The sequence below is a fragment of the Apostichopus japonicus genome, chromosome 4 (genome assembly GCF_037975245.1).
Source record: "Apostichopus japonicus isolate 1M-3 chromosome 4, ASM3797524v1, whole genome shotgun sequence".
NCBI lineage: Eukaryota > Metazoa > Echinodermata > Holothuroidea > Aspidochirotida > Stichopodidae > Apostichopus > Apostichopus japonicus.
Genome location: NC_092564.1, coordinates 25841157 through 25863518, shown reverse-complemented (window position 1 = coordinate 25863518; position 22362 = coordinate 25841157). Strand labels below are relative to the sequence as shown.

Below are 22362 nucleotides of genomic sequence, written 5' to 3'. Positions count from 1 at the left end.
TAAAAGTAGATATAGAAACTGGAAGTAGCAGAGCAACAGTTGTGACCGAATTATTAATAATGAAATCACATGCAATTCAGAATTCAACCAATCAGCAAGTTTTATTCAAATCGAAGGTAGCAGATACAAAGTGGTGAAATGTATTTCCTCTGTGGTCTATCATTTGTAGTACTTGCATTTGCAGTACTTGTAGACTCTTTTGTTTTGGTCAAGCCAATTTGACTGTGTCTGTCCGTTAACAATTGTTAAAAGCCTACTACTGGCAGGTCAGTTTGCTGAATGTTTTAGAAAACTTATTAACATATTTTAATTCAATAGGTGGGGGGGGGGGGGTTAAAGGTTGAATTGTTGTAGCTGAATGTCTTGAAAATGGGATTAATCTTGGAACCATATACAGAACTTATCTTTTTGTTTTGAGAGGGGAGTTTTTTTTTGGGGGGGGGGGGTTGACCTCAGACTCAAATTGTGTCTAAAGTCTTCCCATAATAACATACCTGAACAGGATAAATTGTTTTGGTGATAATGCTGAATGACTTTGAGTTACCCTAGAAGAAATCTCCTTTTCCTGCTGGTTGAACTCATATAATATCAAAGAACTTCAGTCGTGAGCAAAAGGGGAAATTAACCATCTATTCTGGTTATGGTTTTCACAAACAGGGAAGCCAAGGCCAAGCAGAAGAGGTCAAACATCACAAGCTGGAGAAAAACTATCGCTTTCAATGGGATAAAAATAATCACATGCCATCAGAAGAAACAGAACCAGAAGAAGACAACTCACCCAACTCATTATTCTAGAACATTATTTTCATATCTTTCCTTAATAAATGACTCATTCCCATAAAGGAATTTTCGTATGGTGGCAGTAAAAACATTTTCCCAAAATACTCCACAAACACTTCAACTGGCAAACTTCTGTAGCAGTTATTCAAAATGGATGTCTTCTTTCTGGGCTTTCTACTCTGGTGGATATGGTTCCCATTTTTTGCTGAACCTTTTTTTGTTTTGTTTTTTTGGATGCTTGCTGTTTTGCAATGACATGATATATGTCAAGACCTATAAGTGTGGTATAATTGCATCATAATATTGGTATCAACAAGTGAACTTTTTTGGTTGCTGTATTATGCACAAATTATTTATCCAACAAAAGGAGTAATTTCTTTAACAAAAAATGGCATGATCCTTTCATTGTTAATTATTAGCTTTGTTTGGAAAGTTGTCCTAAACATCACCTTTAAAGGGCTACTTAGCCAACCGAAACAAAATCAAAAATCAAACCCAACTAACAAACTGATTTAAACCAATGTATCTTTTAAGCAAATTTATTTGAGTCTTAACCGCCATAGTCTTCTGTAACCATTGCCTTCCATTGGAAAATCTTTTTTAAAGTTAGCATCAAGTCTGCTTTTACTAGGAGACAAATTAGCTTTCTTACTCACAAACTTCCTCAACTATTTCATTATTGGTCTAGCAATGATTCAAATTTTTGTAAAACTATTTTGGGTTGTTGTGGTCATTTGATGTCTTTGAATTTTCTCTCATTTCTTTAACCCTTTTTATCAATTTTTTCCCCCTGTGGTGGCAATTTTGGGTTTTTAGCATATTTGAACTTGTAGTAATTCTGAATATTGCAATAATTCTTGTATCACAGGCAATCTGTGGTGTAGGGTATTGGGTCTTTATCTTCTCTATGCTGTTTCTCGATTCAATTTGCAGTTTTACTAACATTCCTTAAACACCCTTTCTTGATAATACTTTGCTTAGCTGTGCCTCTTTATGGTATTGTGTCTCTTTTGGTATCCTATTACTTTATTTAGTGTGAAATAACTCTGAATTTGAAGGCCAATTTGTCATATTTTATTGTTTTTCTCTTGTTATTGTTTGTTTTTTGTTGTTGCCAAAGTTCTCTATTTCTCTACTTGGGCAGATATTGTTGTTTGAGTCCATCATAGGTTTTAAAGGTGACAAAAAATGATTACATTAAGACAAACATAGACATCCCTCACAATTTTCTGTATTTTGCAGTGGAGTAGTCATCACCACATATATAAATATAGCAATTCTGAATATATGGGACTGATATCTTTCAAGGGCTCCCATTGTTTAAGTCAAGATTTATGGTGACTAGTGGTCATTAAAGTTGCATTCAAAGTCTCAATACCTGTTTGCCGGTGAATTTCAGAAAGGAAACTTCCAAAGTAGTTTCAATGTTTCTCATTCTAAATGCACTCTGACCAGGTGGGTTTAATGGAGTAAAAGCTGTTGTAATTGAAAGAAAGAAATTTATTTTATGTTGCCCTTATGGCGCGTACGATTTACCGTAATATCACTGCGACCGTCCATGTCAACATCTTGTATATTCTAATCCTGCAAAGCCTAACAGGGAACTTGTTTAAGCCCAATGTGGACCCTACTAGCTGCTGTGATATTCCACTTTTCTTCCTTTCTGGAGTTGGAAGTGGTTTCCATCCACGTTTTTTGGCTGTCTTCTGGGGCCAATTTCACTTGAAAGTTGAGGGATAGGCCGTTAGTGCTTGGTATCCTGCTCTAAACAATCTGTGTGTGAAACTTTTCGACAATGCACTGTTTTGCCCTGGTCTTTGTTGTTTACAAGTCTTCGCAGATCGTAAACAAAACATATTTATTTGATTTGCGCTTGATCTGTTGGGCGGGGCTGGCAAACTTTGCAAAAGTTTGTAGAATCTACGGACTCCTTAAAAAATCTGGCAAATTTGATTCAGCTCAAAATTTTCAACGACAGATAACTCAATAAAAATAATAAATATTGATATGAAAAATAAGAAAGGTGTCATTTTCACTGAGCTTTTAGTGCAGTATGCTGGAAAGGTCAAAGTTTAAATTTGGCAAACACGTACTGAGACTTTAAGGAGAAAAATAGTATCCTTAAATTCGCATTCTGTTTGGAGACACTTAGGATCGCATTGAAGCCAATACACCAATGCATGAAAGATGTACATGTAGAGTAATATTAGTAACCATCAGGAGTAGATGCAACAATTTAAGAGATGGAAGGGTTGGGGTGGGAGGGGGCGGGACAGATGGAATATATTTATGTATGGACAGTGCTATTTATAGAGAAGGAAGTTGTAGATCTATACTCAAATTATGACTTGAGCTGTAAAAATTAATAAAATATCATATACTGTACTTGCATTTGACTTTAAGGGTTTGTGGTTAATTTTTCTTTTGAATGGACGTATGTAAAAAGTTTTCAAAGCAGCGTTTATATCTTATTAGGTGAGGGAACTCTCCCCACCCCCCCCCCTTGTACTCCATGGGTAAATTTTATTTGTTGCTCCTTTTCTATCAGTGCGATGAGGAGACAATCATGGGCATCCACAGTATCCCCCCCCCCCATCTTGGAAAATTATAGTAGTAAAAACAGGAACCAAAAATTATGTGCTCTTAAAAGTAGGGTGAGCCTGTTCAATTAGGGTTAGCCTGTTCAATTAGGGTTAGCCTGTTCAATTAGGGTTAGCCTGTTCAAGAAGGGTGAGCCCATTCAATTAGGGTTAACCTGTTCAAGTAGGGTTAGCCCGTTCAAGTAGGGTGAGCCTGTTCAAGTAGGGTTAACCTGTTCAAATAGGGTGAGCCTGTGTAAACAGGGTTAGCCTGTTCAATTAGGGCTAACCTGTTTAATTAGGGTTAGCCTGTTCAAGTAGGGTGAGCCTGTGCAAGTAGGGTTAGCCTCTTCAATTGGGGTTAGCCTGTTCAATTAGGGTTAGCCTGTTCAAGTAGTGTGAACATGTGCAAGTAGTTAACCTGTTCAATTAGGGTTAGCCTGTTCAAGTAGGGTTAGCCTGTTCAAGTAGGGTTAGCCTGTTCAAGTATGGTTAGCCTGTTCAATTAGGGTTAGCCCTGTTCAAGTAGGGTTAACCTGTTCAAGTAGGGTGAGCCTGTTCAAGTATGGTTAGCCTGTTCAAGTAGGGTTAGCCTGTTCAAGTAGGGTTAGCCTGTTCAATTAGGGTTAGCCTGTTCAATTAGGGTTAGCCTGTTCAAGTAGGGTGAACATGTGCAAGTAGTTAAACTGTTCAATTAGGGTTAGCCTGTTCAAGTAGGGTTAGCCTGTTCAATTAGGGTTAGTCTGTTCAATTAGGGTTAGCCTGTTCAATTAGGGTTAGCCTGTTCAATTAGGGTTAGCCTGTTCAATTAGGGTTAGCCTGTTCAAGTAGGGTGAACATGTGCAAGTAGGGTTAGCCTGTTCAAGTAGGGTTAGCCTTTTCAAGTAGGGTTAGCCCATTCAAGTAGGGTGAGCATGTTCAAGTAGGGTTAGCCTGTGCAAGTAGGGTTAGCCTGTTCAAGTTTGATAGTTGACTGGATGCTACATCTTGTTGTAAAACAGTTTACATGCCCTGCTCTGGAATTTTTGTGTGAACGTCCTTGAAGACATTAGACAGGTTAAAATATTAAACTTTTATTACTATTAATTATTTTGAATATATTAGGTTAACAAAGTTTTAGGCTAAGAAAGTGTGCTGTTAAATATGAATTGTCACCACAGTAAAGTGCATTGGAAACCATGGAAGAGTACGAGTTCTGTATTTTCGTTTTATGTAGCCAACATGTGCCTTGCAATTAGACAAGAAATGTAAATATCGTTTTCTATTGTATGGTGTAAGTGAGGTGTGCTAGGGATAGTTATCTCACATCTCTGAACCAACTGCATGCTGGGTCTTTCCTTTATGTACGGTACCTGCCAACTGTTATAGTTTCACTGTGAGAATCACGGTTTAATATATCGAGTTATAAATAACAATAATCAGGGTTATATATCTCATTGTGGGATCTACAAATCTCACATGTAAAAATCTTAAACCAATAAAACAAAGTGAAAGTTTTCCATCTAGGTGTGTATGTTTTTGGTTAAATTGATGAATTTTATCTGACGTAAAGAAGGTATTGTAAAATCTCCAGGTTTCTGGTACCAATTGCCAGATTTCACTTTGGAGGAAACCTTCAGGATTACACTGAGTTTGAGGGGGGGGGGGTGGGGGGGATTTGCAAATCGGAAAATGATTCAAAGTGAGGGAAACAATGTCCAACATTTTGGTGTGACCAACTGATTATTTCCAGTTTAGGTCAACAGACGGAAATTGCAATTTTTGGTTTCGATAAAGACCAAATGTCTTTTTCATTTGCAAGATCTCTTTTACACCCCCCCCCCAAAAAAAAAAAAACCAAATCAAATTACCATGAAAATAAGGAAACAGTTTGATATGTAAGGCAAAGCAGAATATTTTGTAAACCTAGAATGATATTTTGTTCCATGAATTATGAAATTTCGATATGGAAACCATTGATATTCATTTGATACAAAACTTGACTTCAAAAGGTTTGATCAAAGACCAAGAATCATTTTTTGAAAAGTTACTTTCCAAAAAAATATAAAGAGTGTTCATTGTTTTGGGATTAATAATGTACAAATATATATGTAATGTTGTTATTCTGCCTTGTCAGTGCAGCTGAAGTGTTTTGAGTAAGCTTTGAAATTCTGTTTTCTGTCAAAAATTGACTCCTTTTTTTGGACCTACTTTAAATTAACCATTTGTTGATAAGGCTGAGGGAAAAGCAGACTCAAGTTTTGAACATGACAGTGATACTTATGATTTACCACACCGCCAAGAAGCTGAGATAAAAAAGGTTGACTCTGTTTGAAAGCTAATATGTCTTTGGTGTTCTTTTATAAACTGGACTGAAGACTTGAGCAAGTCTAAACATGACATCACAGAGTTAAGAGTGGGTGAATTTAAGGGGTTTTCCTTGTTTGTTAATAAAGTAGTTTCTTTTGAAGGTTCTCTACTGTACAAATGGTTGCTTTAAATCAGTGGTGTGCACATGATTTCAAAGGTTGGTTTGTATGTGTGTGTGTGTGTTTGGGCTGGGGTGGGGGGGTAGGGAGAGGTAAATAAGGGAAATAAATTATCCCTACTGATCTAGGTAGGGGCATGAACTTTTATGGTTATTCTTTTGTGTCAAAGTGAAAGAGGAGCGTTTAATGCTTAAACTTTGTTTTTGAAGTTAGAATGGTTTAAATTGTTGATGCAGTAAAAAAACAGTTTACTTTCATCAAGGTGTATAGGTCTGCATGTAATTAAACATAAACATGTAGATTTGATATGACATGATCAAGGTACTTTTGAATAGATTGATAATTATTTTGTTTAAATTGTTTACTATTCACTTTGAAGGTTGTTCTACAGAAGAAGAATATACTGTGAGAACAAAAGACGTTATCTAAAGAGACTTGCTCTCTTCTAACTTTACTTTCGATGGTCTGTCACATTTTTCAATTAATTTATTGGCAAAGTCATCCTTCAAATTTCTGAGATTTCTCGTTACCCGTCCCTCTCTCCAGAGAGCACTGATCAGGGGTTTCATTTTGATGTGCCAGTTTGTCTCACTCCACCTGACCCCACTACAACCCTCCCACTCCAACCCACCCACTACAACTTATCCACTCCAACCTTCCCACTTTATTGTATTGTACTCAAGCCAAGCCCTACCCATGAAACCTTGCCATGAAATAGTCCAACAAACTTTCCCTTTAAAATTCTGTATATTTGACAACACCACTACGAAATACATTGTAATTCACCATTAAAGGGAAGGTGACCATTAGTTTTACTCTGGCTCAGATTCAAAATGAAATAATGATAGGGGTTCGGGGGGGGGTTCGGGGGGGGGTTCGGGGGGGTTAAAGAACAGTGTATTAACAGGAAGAAATTAAAAGAAAAGTGAATAAATTTCTCACAACTTTTGTAAGCAAAGAACACTTCTATCATATATACCAGGAGTATGTTCGATATAGCTGATCCTAGTTATTAATGAGCAAAGGAGTACTTCTTGCATTTGAAATTGAATAAACACCTGCCCGTAAAGAATGCACGTAGTTAATCAAGTATTCTATACAGTTTGGATTGCTTGGTTTTGCTATTTTCAATAACTATACTTTACATAGTCATATAAACTGTGATTGGTTGGTTCATGTCATCTAATCCTGCTTACATAATATATATTTCGTTGTGGGATATTTCATCGATCCCTCACAATATCCCTCGCAATGAGTTCTTTCATAATTTCGTTTGTTCCTCCAACGATCGGCATTACCCGAGCAGTGCAGAAAGCCCTGGCCACGGGGTACTCCCACATGTAGCCCCATCCACCGTGGAGCTGTACGCCCTCATCACATACCTTGACTACAAGGTCAGAGGCGCTGTGATAATAAATATACAGAAAATACCAGATTTAATATAACTGGCATTGGTGTCCCCACTCAGTATAACTTCACAGACATATTGAATGTGTTATACTTCTTATTCCCCTCCCCAGTCCTGTTTTTGGTGGAGGTCAAATGTCCTTTGGGGTCACCAGGGGTCAAATTGTGAAATCCTTGTAAACACTATCTCAAGAAGGGAAGGTCAAACCCAATTCATATTTGGTGTGTAGAAATACCACACTGAGTACAAGAAGCCTATTGTTTTTGGTGGAGGTCAAAGGTCATTTGGGGTCACCAGGGGTCAAATTGTGAAGCATGGGCAGATTTCATATTTAGTGTGTAAAAGTACTACATTGAGTTAAAGAAGCCTATTGTTTTTGGTGGAGGTTAAAGGTCATTTGGGGTCATCAGAGGTTAAATCGTGAAACCCTTGTAGACATGTACACCCTCACTATACATTACATCAGATTCATGAAGAAAACTGCTCATGTTACATCATTGAATCACAATGCATTTTTGCATTCTGGTTTCATGAAGTTTTAACAGATCTATTCACTCAGGAAGGTCTGGACTGATTATAACTGTTTCTTTCTATAAATCCTACTAGCTGGTGGGTCTAAAGGAAAGGAGCACCAGGTATTTAGAAATTATGGGGAGATACCATGTTTACCTCACCTTCAGCCCCACTTCCTGAACGTTCTATTCCAAAGGGGACCCATATTTGACTGATTGAGAGGCTATCTGTGTGGTGACCAGAAATAACAAGACCATTTGCAATATATTAAAGCTTCCTCTGTTGTATGAACAAGCTTTCATCATGGCTAACCTGCATTTTATCATGGATGCAGTCACGTTATCCAGCCGTCCTTCCTGGTACATCTGTGTACACTGGTCTACGAAGGCCCTGTTTACACATATTTTGGTCTTCAACTCTGCTAGTCGGTGTTGAACAGTCTGAAAAGAATTAAACAGTGATAATACTACTATAAGAAACCTTTAATGCCTAAAAGCAACCAGTTGGTTTAGCAACATAACTCCAGTTGGTTGGTTTAGCAACCAACTGTTGGTTTAGCAACATATCACTGGCAACTTGATCACAAAATCTGCAAAGAACTTATACTTTGTAACATCAGTGATATCAGTATTAAGATTTTCAATGAAAGTTTACATTTCTTTCTTTCTTAATATAATAATCAACTGTTTCCCAACAGGTCTATTAAAACCACTTCTAAAACATTTGTTATTCAGTCTAAACGACGGTCATAATTATACATCAAATAATTAGAACAAACATGTGATAATCAATATTAACTGACCAATTTGCATGTGATAATCAATATTATCTGACCAATTTGCTCCAATAACTTTTAAATACTTTGGTCCAAAATACTTCTGTTATTGGTATTAAAATTTAACTGTTTTTCATAAATTATTAATGTTTTAGTTATGACAGTTCCACACTGGTATTTACAAAAGTTGATTACAAATGTTGATCACAAATAGCATTAACTAGTCATATCAAAACTACAGGTATCTTTAAATTATTAATGTTAACCTTCCATCAAGTACTTATTGGTTGTTATCCTTTCTTTGGAATACAAACCTGTAGTTTGGATATCGTCTTTCCAAACGCCTTTCTCGTACGTACGTAGTCACGTGTCAGTTCAAACACCGATTCGGCCAATGACTGTGCGCAGATACCAAGAGTTAACCGTTCTCTCTGGAGTTGCTCCATGAGACTATAGAACCCTTTATGTAACCCTGCCTCTCCTCCTAAGATGGCGCTGGAGGGAAGACGAACATCCTCGAAAAATAATTCGGCTGTATCCTGAAAATATACGACCAGAAATTAGTTAAGCTGTGGTTTATAGATATACTGATAAATAGATGAAGACTCATGAAGTAATCCATTGAAATACAGGCTAAAATGGCTCTGGAATTGCTTGTGTAAGATCAGCATCCTTTGCTTTCTTTTGTACAATTGCAAGCCTAGTTGTGGGACTGAAACTTCAATTTTTTGAATGGTCCTGCAAGTTTGAGATTTTTGCATTTGAAAGATTGCAATGTGTATGTTTTATAGTGTACAGAAGATTGTCATTTAGCCAATGGTTTAGAAAACAAATAAAAAATGGCAGGCTTTAACACTGCATAAGTGGGGATGGCACAGCAAAATATGGATATACTGTATTATACAACACCTAATTGTATTCCGGTCATTTGATTGGTCAATTGCTTGTTGATTGCATGCAAAATCCGCTCTATTCCACTCTATGAAATAGAACCATGGGTCATACTGTTTTGGTAGCACTTTTTTCAATGGTAAGAGAGCAGAGAAACCTGTCTGTTCAAAACAATCTGTTGCATGAGTGCATTTTACCCATCTTAATATAATATGTTGTATAAAACAAATAATGAATGGTTTCCATCTTTCAACTCATGAAATATTTGCACTATTGCACGAATGGAAATCATTCATTATTTGTATACTCTAAACTACCAACACAACACAACAACATGATATAGTGGGACACAACACCATATGAAATGATGACACACCATAGCATGGCAGATACTACATGCAACGATTCAACACAGAAGTTAGGCAATGAACAGCACACCATAGCATTACATAGCAATATATGCACTACACAAAATAGCACAACATGACACAACATGGCAATATGAAGAGATGCAAAATGGCATGCATGACACAATACAAGAAAACTAGAGAATAGAGCATGATATCGCAACATGAAACTTTACAACATGACAGAGATATCACAAGTGGCCCTTACACTCGATTTGTCTCCAATCTTTTCAAGAATTCTTCCTTTGTTAAATCCAGGAGTACCAGCGTCGACCAAGAATAAGGACATACCATGAGCTTTCCTGCTCGATTGCATGTCGGTGATGGCCGCCACTATTACGACATCAGCGAGGTAGCCATTAGTGATGAAAACCTGTCATGAGAAGTTTGTACATGTTGTACATTAGGTGTATCATATCTATACTGAATGGAACTTTTTTCGTTCGTACCTAAATTACATACAAGAATTCCCTCACAAGCAACATACAAGAAACAGTTACAAATATGGAATACCTAAGAAAGCAGACGAACAGGCCCAATCCTCTAATTATTAAAGTTTTAAAAACTTGGAAAATTAAAATTTCTAGGAATGAATAATTGTAAATCAAATCTGCAATAATTCTGCTCTTCGAAATGTAAGGTCAGAGGTACATACAGTAGCCTACTTATTGGCATATTAATTTTAATACACGTTGTAATAAATATGAAATGTCGTCGTACCTTGCTACCATTTAAGATCCAGTCATTGCCATCTCTCTTAGCGTATGTTTTCATCCCTTGTAAGTCACTACATTAGAAATGAAACTTGAGAAATGTATATATATATATATATATATATATATATATATATATATATATATATATATATATATGTATATATATATATATATATATGTATATATATATATATATATATGTATATATATATATATATATATATACATATACATATATATATGTATATATATATATATATATATATATATATATGTATATATATATATATATATATATATATATATATATGTATATATATATATGTATATCTATATATATATATATATATATATATATATATATATATATATATTTATATTGTTCACCATTTGAATCAAAGTTTACCAAACTTGCTGCAATGAATTGTTAAGAGTCAAGCTTGGTAGCATATTAAGTACAGTAGTTGACAAACTCTGATCAAAACCATGTCTTCAAGATCCTATCATATGCAGCTTGAAGGATATTCAATTAAAAACAATGATCTATCTTCTCATTTGTTTGTATTTTTAATCAGTTCAAACAATTACATCTTCATTTAAATATTCCTCCTTTGGAATCCTTCCTGTGAGTATCTATAGGTGTAATGGGGGAGGAGGATAACTGCTAGGAACAGCCATTCCAGAAATTGACCAAATATGGAAATTTATGACCTCTTTATATAAAGTGAGACATTGTGATGAAAATAATGAATATTAGGTAATGATATTACACCTGAATGACTTGATTTATCATAATCCCTTTGTTTCCATAGGTATTATGTCTACAACTGTATTTGGAATTTCCATCTCACAAGTGGGAATGCTTTATAAGAGATATAAGAGATGCCTATACAGCATTCCACAGTCATTCTACTATGATTGAGGTGAAACAGTACCTTTCACTGCCTGAGCCCCCCCCTCCCACCCTAACACACACACAATGGTACGACCCTTAATCAGACGGAATCAGATGTTGGAGAAAAAGAGAGGGCGCCTGACATTAATTGCTTGGTTGGATTCATTGTGTAGCCCCTTTAAATGATTCATGTCAATAAGCAACTGTGCTGAGGCTGAGACATACCTGGTATGCTTGTAAAACTGAATGAGCACCCTTACAGATATACAGACATACATCAACACTTACCTCCCAGCAGATGGTTCTGTCATGGCGACTGCACCAACACACTCTCCACTGACCATCCTTGGGAGATATTTACTCTTCTGTTCGGGTGTCCCATAGATACGAATGTATGGGATAGCCATGTCGTTATGTGCTACCAAATTTGATCCAATACCGTATTGATACATCCTATTTGAAAGCGGTTCAGAAAAAATAGAGGTTGAGACCTGATATAACCTACTTAATTTAAATAGTCAATAAAGACTATGGTTTAAAAATGGAGATTGAGATGTGGGTAGTTCAACTTCTTTCCCCGTCCCCTCCCCCCCCCCCAAAAAAACCCACAATGTTTGATGTTGATATAAATTGAACGGAGATTGACACTTGCAACAAATTCAAATCATCATCCATGTTTTATTGATTTGACATAAGTTAACCATCATATTTTACACATCTGAAATACCCATGCATTGGTACACATTTGTACCATGATGAAGACATGATACATGATCCATGTTTGTACCAGGCGCGTAGCCAAGGGGGGGGCGAAGGGGCAGCCGCCCCCCCCTTGAGTATATATATATATTTTTTTTAATGTTTTTATGATATCGCTAGTATTTTCAAAAGAGAAAATGCTAAGATGCAACTTACAAGGTCTGGGAAGTGCCATTTCCAGCGACCTGGGAGGCATTTTCAGCCAAAATTTTCTTGTACGCTTCGCGCCAATCATGGTGGCGCTACGCTTAGATAGTTTGCAATGCCGAATCTACAGTTTTGCCCCTCCCTTAGCAAATTCCTGGCTACGCGCCTGGTTTGTACATTGTATTCGGGGTTTACACATGCAATCCTGTATATGGTTAAACTGAGGACACTTGAGGATACATATTATAATATGCATATACTATAGGTGCAGTGATGTTAACCCTAAATACTGTACAGTACTGCATAAAGAGTTGACTATTATAAGGAAGTTATATCTTCACTCACTGTTCTTCAAGCACAATGGTAGAAGACAGAAAATCCCCTCCGACACCACCGAGTTCTGTCGGTAAATCGATACCGAGGAATCCCTGAATGCCAAGTTTGTGCCAGAAAAGATCCTTGTCCACGTGTCTTTGTTTCTCCCACCTGATGAAATCAATTATGGTTAACAAATTGATTGTTTGTAAGAGAAACCTGACTAGTAAAACTTATTTGTAGTACCACTACAAAGTGTCAATTTATCCCTCTCCCCTCTCTCATGCTTGGTATCCTTACCATGTCATTCCCCCCCCCCCCCCCCAATACTGTTCTCGTTTTTTTTTAGTAAACATTCTTTTTTCCAATAAATATTTCTATGTGACAGCTGTGACACATTTCTCTACTGTAACCATTCATAATCTCTTACATAAGCAAGTGCCACTTTGTATTTGTTTGAAACTGACATGATCTCCCCCACATACCCTCCTCCCTCCTCATCACAGCCACCACCCCCTCCCCCCTCATCATCACAGTCACACAACAGCTTATCCTTGTCCATTTTCCCCTTTCTTTCACATGGTTATTTTTATACTTAGTATTTGGATACACCTTGAGAACAAAAGCACTAAATATATTTGAATATATTTTGTGGAGGTCAAATGTCATTTGATGCCTGAAACAAGCTGGCACCTGATGACTTTAACGAAGCTCGGTCAATGATCACCTAAGGTCAATAGAGGTACTTTTTAAGAAAAAGTCACCCAGGAAAGAACCTGGGCACGAAAACCAAACTACCAAACGACTGATCCGCTCTCAGCCCCAGTCCCCTTGCATCGGGACTGTGACTGTGTGATCATCGTCAGGTGTGTATCACCATTCCCTAAGGGAACAGATACTACACATGATCTTAGCCAAAAGGCCGAGAAGCGATCAATAGAGGTCAAAGTCTGAAATCCTTGTAAACATGCTAACTCCAATTTAAAGTATATAGCCTGGACGAACTTTGTACTTGGTATCAAGATCCCTTGTTATATTGAATACAAAAACTGTTGTTTTTTGTGTAGGTTTCAAAGTCAATAGAGGTCAAAGTATGAAAACCCTGTAACACACAACTGTAACATACTGCCTAGTATAGCAAGCCACCACTGAGAGGGTCTAAACTTTGTTCTCTTTTTTCTTGCTGAGGTCGGTGGAGTGATTTTTGCTACTCACCTATCTTGGTGTGGGGCTAACTCATCCCGAAAAAATCTTCTGACGTTTTCCCTAAAAATGTCATGTTCTTCAGAAAAAATGGGCCTGGTACCAATGTCAGTCAGGGTCTCGGCTTGACTTATTTCTGGTCTTATGCATTGCATTTAGAAAAGAAGAAGTGAAAACAGAATCACGAAATAGCAGTCTCATTGTTATGTTTGTTTCCTTTGTTAAATGCCACATGGAAATAGTTACAGCAACAATAAACATCATTGATCTATGTCAATATGTTGGACTGTATATGTGCCAATATACTGCTAGTCTGTAAGAGTCCCCCCCCCCCACTCCGGAATTGTTTGTTCGCATGAGGGTCAGGCTTAGATGCATCATTTTACCTACATTTGCTTGGTTCAAGTTGCCCCTCCTTAAACCCTCCCGTGGCTACTGTATGGCCCTGCCCCTATCCACACCATGAGCCCCTATCTCCAACCTGCAATGTTAAAAAAGTATAATTGTAAACAAACCTGCCTTCATGAATTTGGAGATAATTCTCACCTTACATCAGGTTGGGTTCCGACTGACCTGTAAGAACAACGCAGTGACAGTAGCTAAATGTACTCGAATTTTACACCATTCATTCAGGGCCGTCTTAACGCATGGGCCCACTGGGCCCTGGCCCAGGGCCCCGCGATGTCAGGGGCCCCGCAATCGTAGTAACCCCATGTCTTAATCTGGGAGGAAACTGATTGAATAGTTTACGATCAAGAAATGCCGCAAGTTCCGTTAGTTTCCCCGGTTGAAAGACTCAACACATTAATGGTGAGTCCAGTATTGTTGGGGAAGGGATGGAGGGCATCTGGAAGATTACTCTTCTATAATGTATTTCAGCTTTTAGATATATCACGTATGTTATTCAGCTAAAGTTTTATGCTTTATGCGCGACATAGGGAGGGGTGGTTAATGCAGGCATGTCTATGCTTGAGCGATTGTCAATGATGTCAATTTTTCACGCAACTTTTTTCGAACTCATATGATTGAGGGCCCGCTCCATTGCCGGGCCCAGGGCCCGGTGATCTCTTAAGACGGCCCTGCATTCATTGCCACATATATATAAATATAGATATAGACATATAGATATATAGACATATAGATATATAGATAGATAGATATAGATATATACTGTACGTAGACTTATAAATAAATAGGCTACTTTCATTACCTTACGGTAATACCGGGCTTGCTAGTCAATCTTCCGTGATGCTTCGGGGCTCTTGTTTTGAAGAAATGTCCAAAACGTCTTGCCACAGACGAGGCCGCCATTGTAGCCTAGCTACCCGAAGCCGTGTGTACGTGCTTTACCTCAGACTATACAAAATATTGTCAGGGTATACAGAGACTTTAATCTAATTTCATTTCTGCGTTTGACCTTGACCTCACTTTAGCCTGGTCAAATTGTAGTTGTTGTTCGTTAATGGTACAGTAGGCATAAACTGCTGTAGGCGCTATATAAATATGCCGATATATTACCTTGCGTTACAAATGCACAATGATATTCTATAGTAATATGGAGGTTACATAGAACCGAATTTCTTCTGACAAGTCCCCATCTTTTATCCCCATCTAACGTGAGCATTCAGTTGGATTTACAAGGTCGTTCCGCAAAAGTTGTGATAAATGACAGCAGTAAAACTTTCACGGTTTATCAATTTTCCCATTTCAGTCTCAATTACCATTTTTAAAGAAATGAAAATTGACCACAAAATCTGGTACAGAATCTGGTCAGACATGTTGGTAAACTTGAAAGTTTACCTTCTCACACAAAGGGCATGGGACCTCGTGCCGTGCTCTGAAAAAGTTAACTTTCTGTTGCTTGCAAGTGAAGCTTTCTGCCTGTCGCTACAAAATGCAGACAGTAATGAAACGTGATACCTTGTTATCTTTAGCTGGACCTGAGATGTCCGTGTAGCGATTGTACACTGTGATGTGGGTATTGACCCCAGCTGCATGTACCGACTGTACACTAGTGTCAAATTACCGAAGGTAGCAAGCTGTGTGCGTATTTTCTGGGATCGATGGTGGTGTCTAACACTTCTGTTGCACCTCATTCGAAACTAGGTCATATTACCGGCATTAGACGTTTCTTTTTGCGCGAGTCTTCACACCCTTTAACTTAATTATGTCCTTCTCCCGGTCGAGACAACTTGTTCTCGTTTCTCAAGATAAAATATGCAACTCTAGACTTCTAAAATCATGACAAACTATAGTTAACTACACTGATGAGGTAACATATTAAATTAGCAGTTAGTCATTTGGTGAAAATGATTTATTATATTTACAGAGATATTAAAGCTTTAGGCCGCACTTTAAAATATGGAAACGTTAAGGTGCCATCAAAAGGCAAGATCTTTATGAAACTTGCAACAAAGTTCATTTAATATGTTAACAATTTGCCACGAATTGATTGATCAATTCCTTACTATTACTATAACTGATCAATTCTACAAATAAAAAGGTGGTAAATTGTTAATCTAACGTCGTTTGAATTTTTAAAAATTTTCTGCAAAAAGCTGAAATGAACTTATGGAATATTAGCATTGTAGCAGTTTGCAACCAACTTTTCAATGAAACACCATAAGATTTATATTATTCACCATTTCGCAACAGATATGCTAAATTAATCGAATAGAAAAGTCATTAATTGACCAATTTTCAACAGAATGTCAAATTTCTTCATAGAGTTATAATACTAGTAAAATTTCATTTTGCAAGTTTTTCAAATGTGAGAGTAATGTAAAGAGAGTAATCCGTAAAACTGTTTAACTGTCTTGTTACGACAAGCAATTAATTCGACAATTTCTGCTTTCTGTTCAAATGTAAGCGAGTAAAGTACTGATACAATTTTGGGCACATTTTTACAGTCCATGGCACCTCAACGTCTCCGTACTTCTAAGCCTGTAAACTGAAATGGTAACGTTTTATTTGTCTGGTGTACGTCAACTTGGTAGAAAGAGTTGCATGATATTGGGAAGAAGGACGAAACACAGTGTAAAGAACGGAAAGAAGAAATTTAAAGATTATCAAAATATATATTTCTGATAACTTTTGTTTGCGATTGCACATGGTTCTTTTATTATGTGTTCAAATTGGGTGTATCATTTATTATTTATATTATTATTTATATTACTGCAGCTGAATATAAGGTAACCAAACTTGATAACCTCTGCGCAGTGACTGGCTTGTAGCCACACTAATCTGTATTGTCTATAACTGTAACATACAATCCTGTAATAGTGTATTAGGTCTTATGGCGGTGTTACCTGTATAGTATTATACTGTATTATTACCCTAATCCTTCTGAGGTATATGTTACTCTAATATCGTACAGGAGCCAGGACTTTAAAGGGAAGGCCGGTTGTGGTCGTGGGGTCGTTGAAGCCGACGCCCATGTAGGGGGGGGAGTTCTGGGGGCTAAACTCAAATTGTAGACGTGAAATAATGCCTTCATATTTGGGCCATAAGTTAGGTCAAGAAGAATGGTTGTGCAAATAACTACTGTTAACTTTTTGTGTGATTGAAAGTTTCTGGGGTGTGGGGGGGGGGGGTCAGTACACCTCACACCCCTGGATCCGGGCCTGTGAGCGGCATCTTAGTAAGTATGCATTGTTTCCTTCTTATATTAGAATTAGGCGTGTACTTCAAATCTAGCTCTTTAATTAAAACAAGTTACCAACATGAGCAAACTTTGAACCTAAACAACAACCATCTTTTAAAAGTGTGTTAAACATTACAACAGTTGGTGGTACTTGAACAAAAGTTTTAACCCCAACCTCTCACCCCACCCCACCCAACATCCACTCCACACCCCCCTCCCCCTTCGTGAAATAGACCTGAATTCAAACTATACACCTAATACTGACCTCAAAATGTAAATTGACACGTCTGACAGATATATCACGTTGTATCAGTCTTGACCAAATTTGCATTTGTGAATCGGGACAACCGTTGTATTCGTCCGTACCTGATTAATACACTAGCGGTACTTGCTACAAGCATCTGTATTCTCTATTCTTTAAATTGTCATAAGTTCATCATCCAACATCAATTGTCTCTAACAATATTTTTCGCGATGATTTCTTTCATAATTTCGTTTGTACCTGCATAGATTTTCATTACCCGTGCAGCACAGAAAGCCCTAGCCACGGGGTACTCCCACATGTAGCCCCATCCACCGTGGAGCTGTACGCCCTCATCACATACCTTGATACCTTGATGATGTTAATGATGCAAAGTGCTCTCCGGAGCATCACTAAGGTTCGAAAAATATGCGGGCGGAGCGGGGGGGGGGGGCGACATTCCTACCACCAAAAATCCATGGTTGAACCTGCAGAACATTGTGTCGTTGTCGCTGCTTCCATCTATTTTACTTTTGCAATTTTTAAGTCGGCAGTTTGTCAAAATTTCGAGTTAAACGAAAGAAACTATAAAATGTGGTCACGTTGGTGCAAATATTGTTACAACCAAACTATACTAGTTATCTGGACCAGTCTGTAGATATAAAACTTGATCTCTGGTACATGATCAATTCATGGTTAGCAAGGGCGGCGGAAGCACTTTTAATCTGGGGGGGCACCGACATCAAAGGGCACTTTGCAGAAATTCGATTGGACTGATGCAGCCTTATATTTACTGTACCCTTTATAACTCTTATTGTATTATATTATTTACGTATACACATCACTCCATCAACGCCCACCTCCCCCCCCCCCCCCAAGGAAAATATGCATACTAGCACTGCAATATCCAATGTGCAAATTGGGAAACAAGGAACAAGTTTTCTTTTGAGACAAAATGAGGTGAAACCATGCAAGTTGCTAATGTAGGAATCTTCCGAATTAGAGTTTTTTTCTTGTTAATATCTTAACAATTTTTTTCCATTCGAAATAGCTTTGAGTTTGACCCACAGAAACTCATTAAAAAGTCAGGGGCGTAGCCAGGATTTGCAAAGTTGTATGCACGACTATCTGAGCGGAGCGCCACCATCGGTTAGCGCGGAGCGTACAAGAAAATTTTTGGTTTTACAAACCCCTCAGATGGCCGGAAACGGCCCTTCCCGAGTGTTCATTCTGGTTCCCTGGCCTCTTGCTAACTTGAGACACCTCAATTTTTATGTAGAAAAAGGGCACATTTTAACCTGAGGAAAAGTGGGGGGCACGTGCCCCCTGTGACCCCCCGGTTCCGCCGCCCTTGATGGTTAGGTTATTGAACGCGCGTTGATAAAATGTTAGAATAATTAACCCTGTAAAATGTTGATGATCTCAGATCGAAGAAGTCATAATAATAATAGGCCTGATAATAATAATCAGCAGTTATTTTTTACGACGCTTAAGCGTCCACAAATGTGGGAGAAGCCCACAAGGGCTTATGGATTAGGAGTGTTGGGAACTTCTTTTGTCCGTGTCTAATGAACACTTCCAATATTGTTAATGTAGGCGAAATACATAGGTAGGCATATGTTGATAGCCCAGTTTGCCAGTCACAAACCATCATGCAATGTGCTGAAAAGAAGTTATTTTTTACAGCTAAGTCATTATATTGACCAGTTGGCTACTACGCTACTAGGTCTTTAAGGGACTCCCCACCCCACCCCTCTCCTCATCCAACTTAAAATTAAAAATAATATTTACACACCCTGTCTAGGTAAATCTATCATTCTCACCTTACGCCTGCAGGTTTTGTTCCGACTGAGCTCCAAGATCTGAGAAGAAAGTAGTATCACAGAAATGAACTAGTTCTTACCTTCTGGTCATTGCATACCTACAGATATAACCCCACTGTCCACCCCCCCCCCACCTCCCATTCATACACAGTCGTACTATTAACCATATCTATCTAAACTTAATATAAGTAAAAGAAATAGTATCTTAGCACATCAAGTTTGTGAAAAAAGGACTAGATGAACGTATTCTGAGGTATTAACATAACGGTTTGGTCGAGGAAGGGGTGGAGGTGGACATTCCGACAGGATAGTGGTTGGGGAGAAGGTGGGTTTTTTTTGGGGGGGGGGCATTGGAGTTGTTAGTTTGTCAAATGAAGGGCTAGTGCTTCATACTGGAAACGATGATACAAAGTACGTTGACTGATACAGCGGTTGCATGTAGGTGGGGAGGAAATTTGTTCACATCGGAACATTTTCCTGAATCATTCCTCTCGCCTCCTCCCCACCCAATCCCCCTAATTCTACTCCCCTCGCACCTGACGATACTTTCCAAGAGTTCACTATTACTTATTGGCGTTATGCAATGAGGGTATATAACACTGCCATCGTTTATCTCAGCATGTCCCAATAATCTATATCCTTCACCTGCCTACAGAATAACGAAGGAAAAATGCTTACAGATACACACGGTACATAAAATATATTTTCTCTGGGCCTACATATATTGTACGTAGCCTGTGAGTTACTATATACGGTACATAAAATATGTTTTCACTAGGCCTATGTATTGTACGTCGCGTGTGGGTTACTATATGTCATAACTAGAATGAAGATTAAATATGTTACCTTAGTAGGGGTACTCTTGGCTTGTTGAATCTTCCGTGGTTCTTATATGAGCTCTTGTTGTACAAAACTGTACGTAACGCTTTACCACATAGGAGGCCGCCATTGTTTGACTGTGCGTCGTGTGTTGTGTAGCAGTTTTCGCCTTGACTTTTGCCATCATTTATTTGCTTAATATAGTTCATATCGTACAGAGTTGTATGGTAGGTAAATATGTAGGCCAACATATATATATATATATATATAGACCATTGCAATACATAATAGTGTTAGTAGGTGAACTTATTAATAAGAATGATCTAATGTTAGAATAAGTTCTAATATTTGACGATTCTGTCAAAGCAAAAGCGAGCAAATAATGACACAAGTTATGGGTTATATGATAAATATCATAGTTTTCACTCTCAGTAGCTTCAGTTAGCTGTGTCATCATACAATATTACGGCTGGTTTTTATGTAGGCATATGGCTACGTTTTATAGCTTGTAATAGTCTTTGCAGCGTATAGGGTGACCTACGTGAATAACTCTATAGTTAATATTTTCCGAATATCTCACATTATTGGGACTTTAACCTTTGATGTTCTGGACAGCATACCAGGCTCGTGAAATTGCGGTAGGCATAGGGATAATGATATCAAGCGTGTTGTACAAGTCCAAATCGGCGAGCAATACTTATTTTGAATGAGAATTAAATTACATGAATTAAAAGCATGAGCCTGTATCCCTACCACAGACCACGCACACTCCTTCCCTAGTCGATTAAATATTAGAACCACTCCTCACCCCCCCCCCCCCCCACCTCAATAGTTTGCTCAAAGCCATTACAATAATAGGAAACAAGTAGGCTAGACAAAGTTACATTAAAACGTTTTAAGAATAATTCCATTCTCATAAATATAATTGTGTGCCTTAGTAAAACTTGATTTAGGCTACTATAGAGAACTGGAAATATCTGAACATCATGCAGCTCCCGCAGGGATCCCCCTTGAATCATACCAGGGATTTTTATCCTTTGCGCCCCCCCCCCCCCCTCGTACTCCCAGCCAATATAGCGGTGTATCCCGTACTCCTCCGATGCATATATAATGTCAACTGATACGTGAACTGTGTGTGGTGCATGTATAAATCATACCACTGACAACATCGATAACATTTATGGGCCATATCAGATTACATTTTGTAGATATATTCACTGGAACATAGATATTAATCTTTCAATTCAATTAATTTCAATCAATAATTTCAGTGACAAAACATGAAAATTCGTAAGAGTGACAAGCAACCTTAAATATAACTTCAGCACCATTGGATGTAACGGAAGAAGTAGTGGTAGAAATGATAAATTGAGGAGGGCTTAGAGGAAGTTGCACACATAACACTTGTGGATTAGAATTCCCCTGGGAGGAGAAATTACGGAATAAAACATCCTCTGACAAAGAACCAATGTAACCCCCCCCCCCCTAGCCACTCCCCTCAAGCCTCTCTTATACCGTCGAACTGTAACCGTGATCACAATGGTGTAACGTCATGTCAGGTATATCACGTGGCCTTTACAAAGAGGATAGATATTACATATTTATCTCAGTTAAAGTTATTGATATATGCGCCAACTTGGGACCTTAAGACCTTAAAAACAGATAAAATACGGGCTGGAATTCAAACGATTTGGGGGGAGGGTGTGCTTTTTGAGTTGTCGAATGTAGCGTCGTGGTTGTGTAGAGATATTAGGCCTACGACGGAGGAGGAAGAGAAGTTGAAGCAGAACATTAAACGTGTACATGTATAGGATCTGTATTTCCTTCTGGGGTTGAGAGTGGATTAATGGTTGGGTTTCGTGCCCTGCAGGCTCTATCCTCAGTGAATTTTACGAGTATCAACCAGCTTGATGAGTCTTTTAGTGTAGCTAGTCAAACCTATAAAGTGTAACATATGATATATTTCAGAATAATAATCGC

The 22362-nt window shown here is 38.0% G+C and overlaps 2 protein-coding genes and 1 pseudogene across 7 annotated transcripts in view; 1 reads left to right on the top strand and 2 right to left on the bottom strand.

Moving 5' to 3' along the window:
• Window positions 1-10132, top strand: part of LOC139966942 (uncharacterized) — a 29542-nt gene extending 19410 nt beyond the window's left edge. The window contains exon 12 of one of the 2 annotated variants that reach the window (XM_071970441.1): window positions 10080-10132. In XM_071970441.1, coding sequence (XP_071826542.1) covers window positions 10080-10117 — 38 coding nt within the window. In that variant the 3' untranslated portion in view covers window positions 10118-10132. Of the gene's footprint in view, window positions 1-657; window positions 5175-10079 lie in introns of those variants that run through there. The other variant, XM_071970440.1, reaches the window with a different exon arrangement.
• Window positions 5002-22229, bottom strand: LOC139966945 (long-chain specific acyl-CoA dehydrogenase, mitochondrial-like). Of its 5 annotated transcripts, XM_071970445.1 has the most exons (11): window positions 20410-22229; window positions 19564-19602; window positions 14403-14429; window positions 13869-13997; window positions 12684-12824; window positions 11721-11885; window positions 10542-10608; window positions 10030-10194; window positions 8838-9062; window positions 8061-8188; window positions 5002-7231 (listed from the first exon to the last, which is right to left on the bottom strand). In XM_071970445.1, exons 1-11 carry the CDS (start codon window positions 20631-20633, stop codon window positions 7051-7053), a joined length of 1491 nt encoding a protein of 496 aa, XP_071826546.1. In that variant the 5' UTR covers window positions 20634-22229; the 3' UTR covers window positions 5002-7050. The 5 variants fall into 5 exon arrangements, with proteins under 5 accessions (XP_071826546.1, XP_071826547.1, XP_071826548.1 ...); XM_071970446.1 differs by lacking the exons at window positions 19564-19602; window positions 20410-22229 and adding an exon at window positions 15777-16197; XM_071970447.1 differs by lacking the exons at window positions 19564-19602; window positions 20410-22229 and adding an exon at window positions 15067-15755.
• On the bottom strand, window positions 13371-13587 carry LOC139967143 (U2 spliceosomal RNA; annotated as a pseudogene).
• Window positions 22230-22362: the final 133 nt, after the last annotated feature.

Bases quoted from the DNA above. Each gene is read 5' to 3' on its own strand.
- LOC139966945 (XM_071970445.1), bottom strand. From the start codon at position 20,633: ATGTTGGCCTACATATTTACCTACCATACAACTCTGTACGATATGAAC. The intron at 19,603-20,409 runs GTAACATATTTA...CTTTCTTCTCAG, and splicing joins CCAAGAGTACCCCTACTAAG to ATCTTGGAGCTCAGTCGGAA. The intron at 13,998-14,402 runs GTGAGAATTATC...GCAATGCATAAG, and splicing joins GGAACCCAACCTGATGTAAG to ACCAGAAATAAGTCAAGCCG.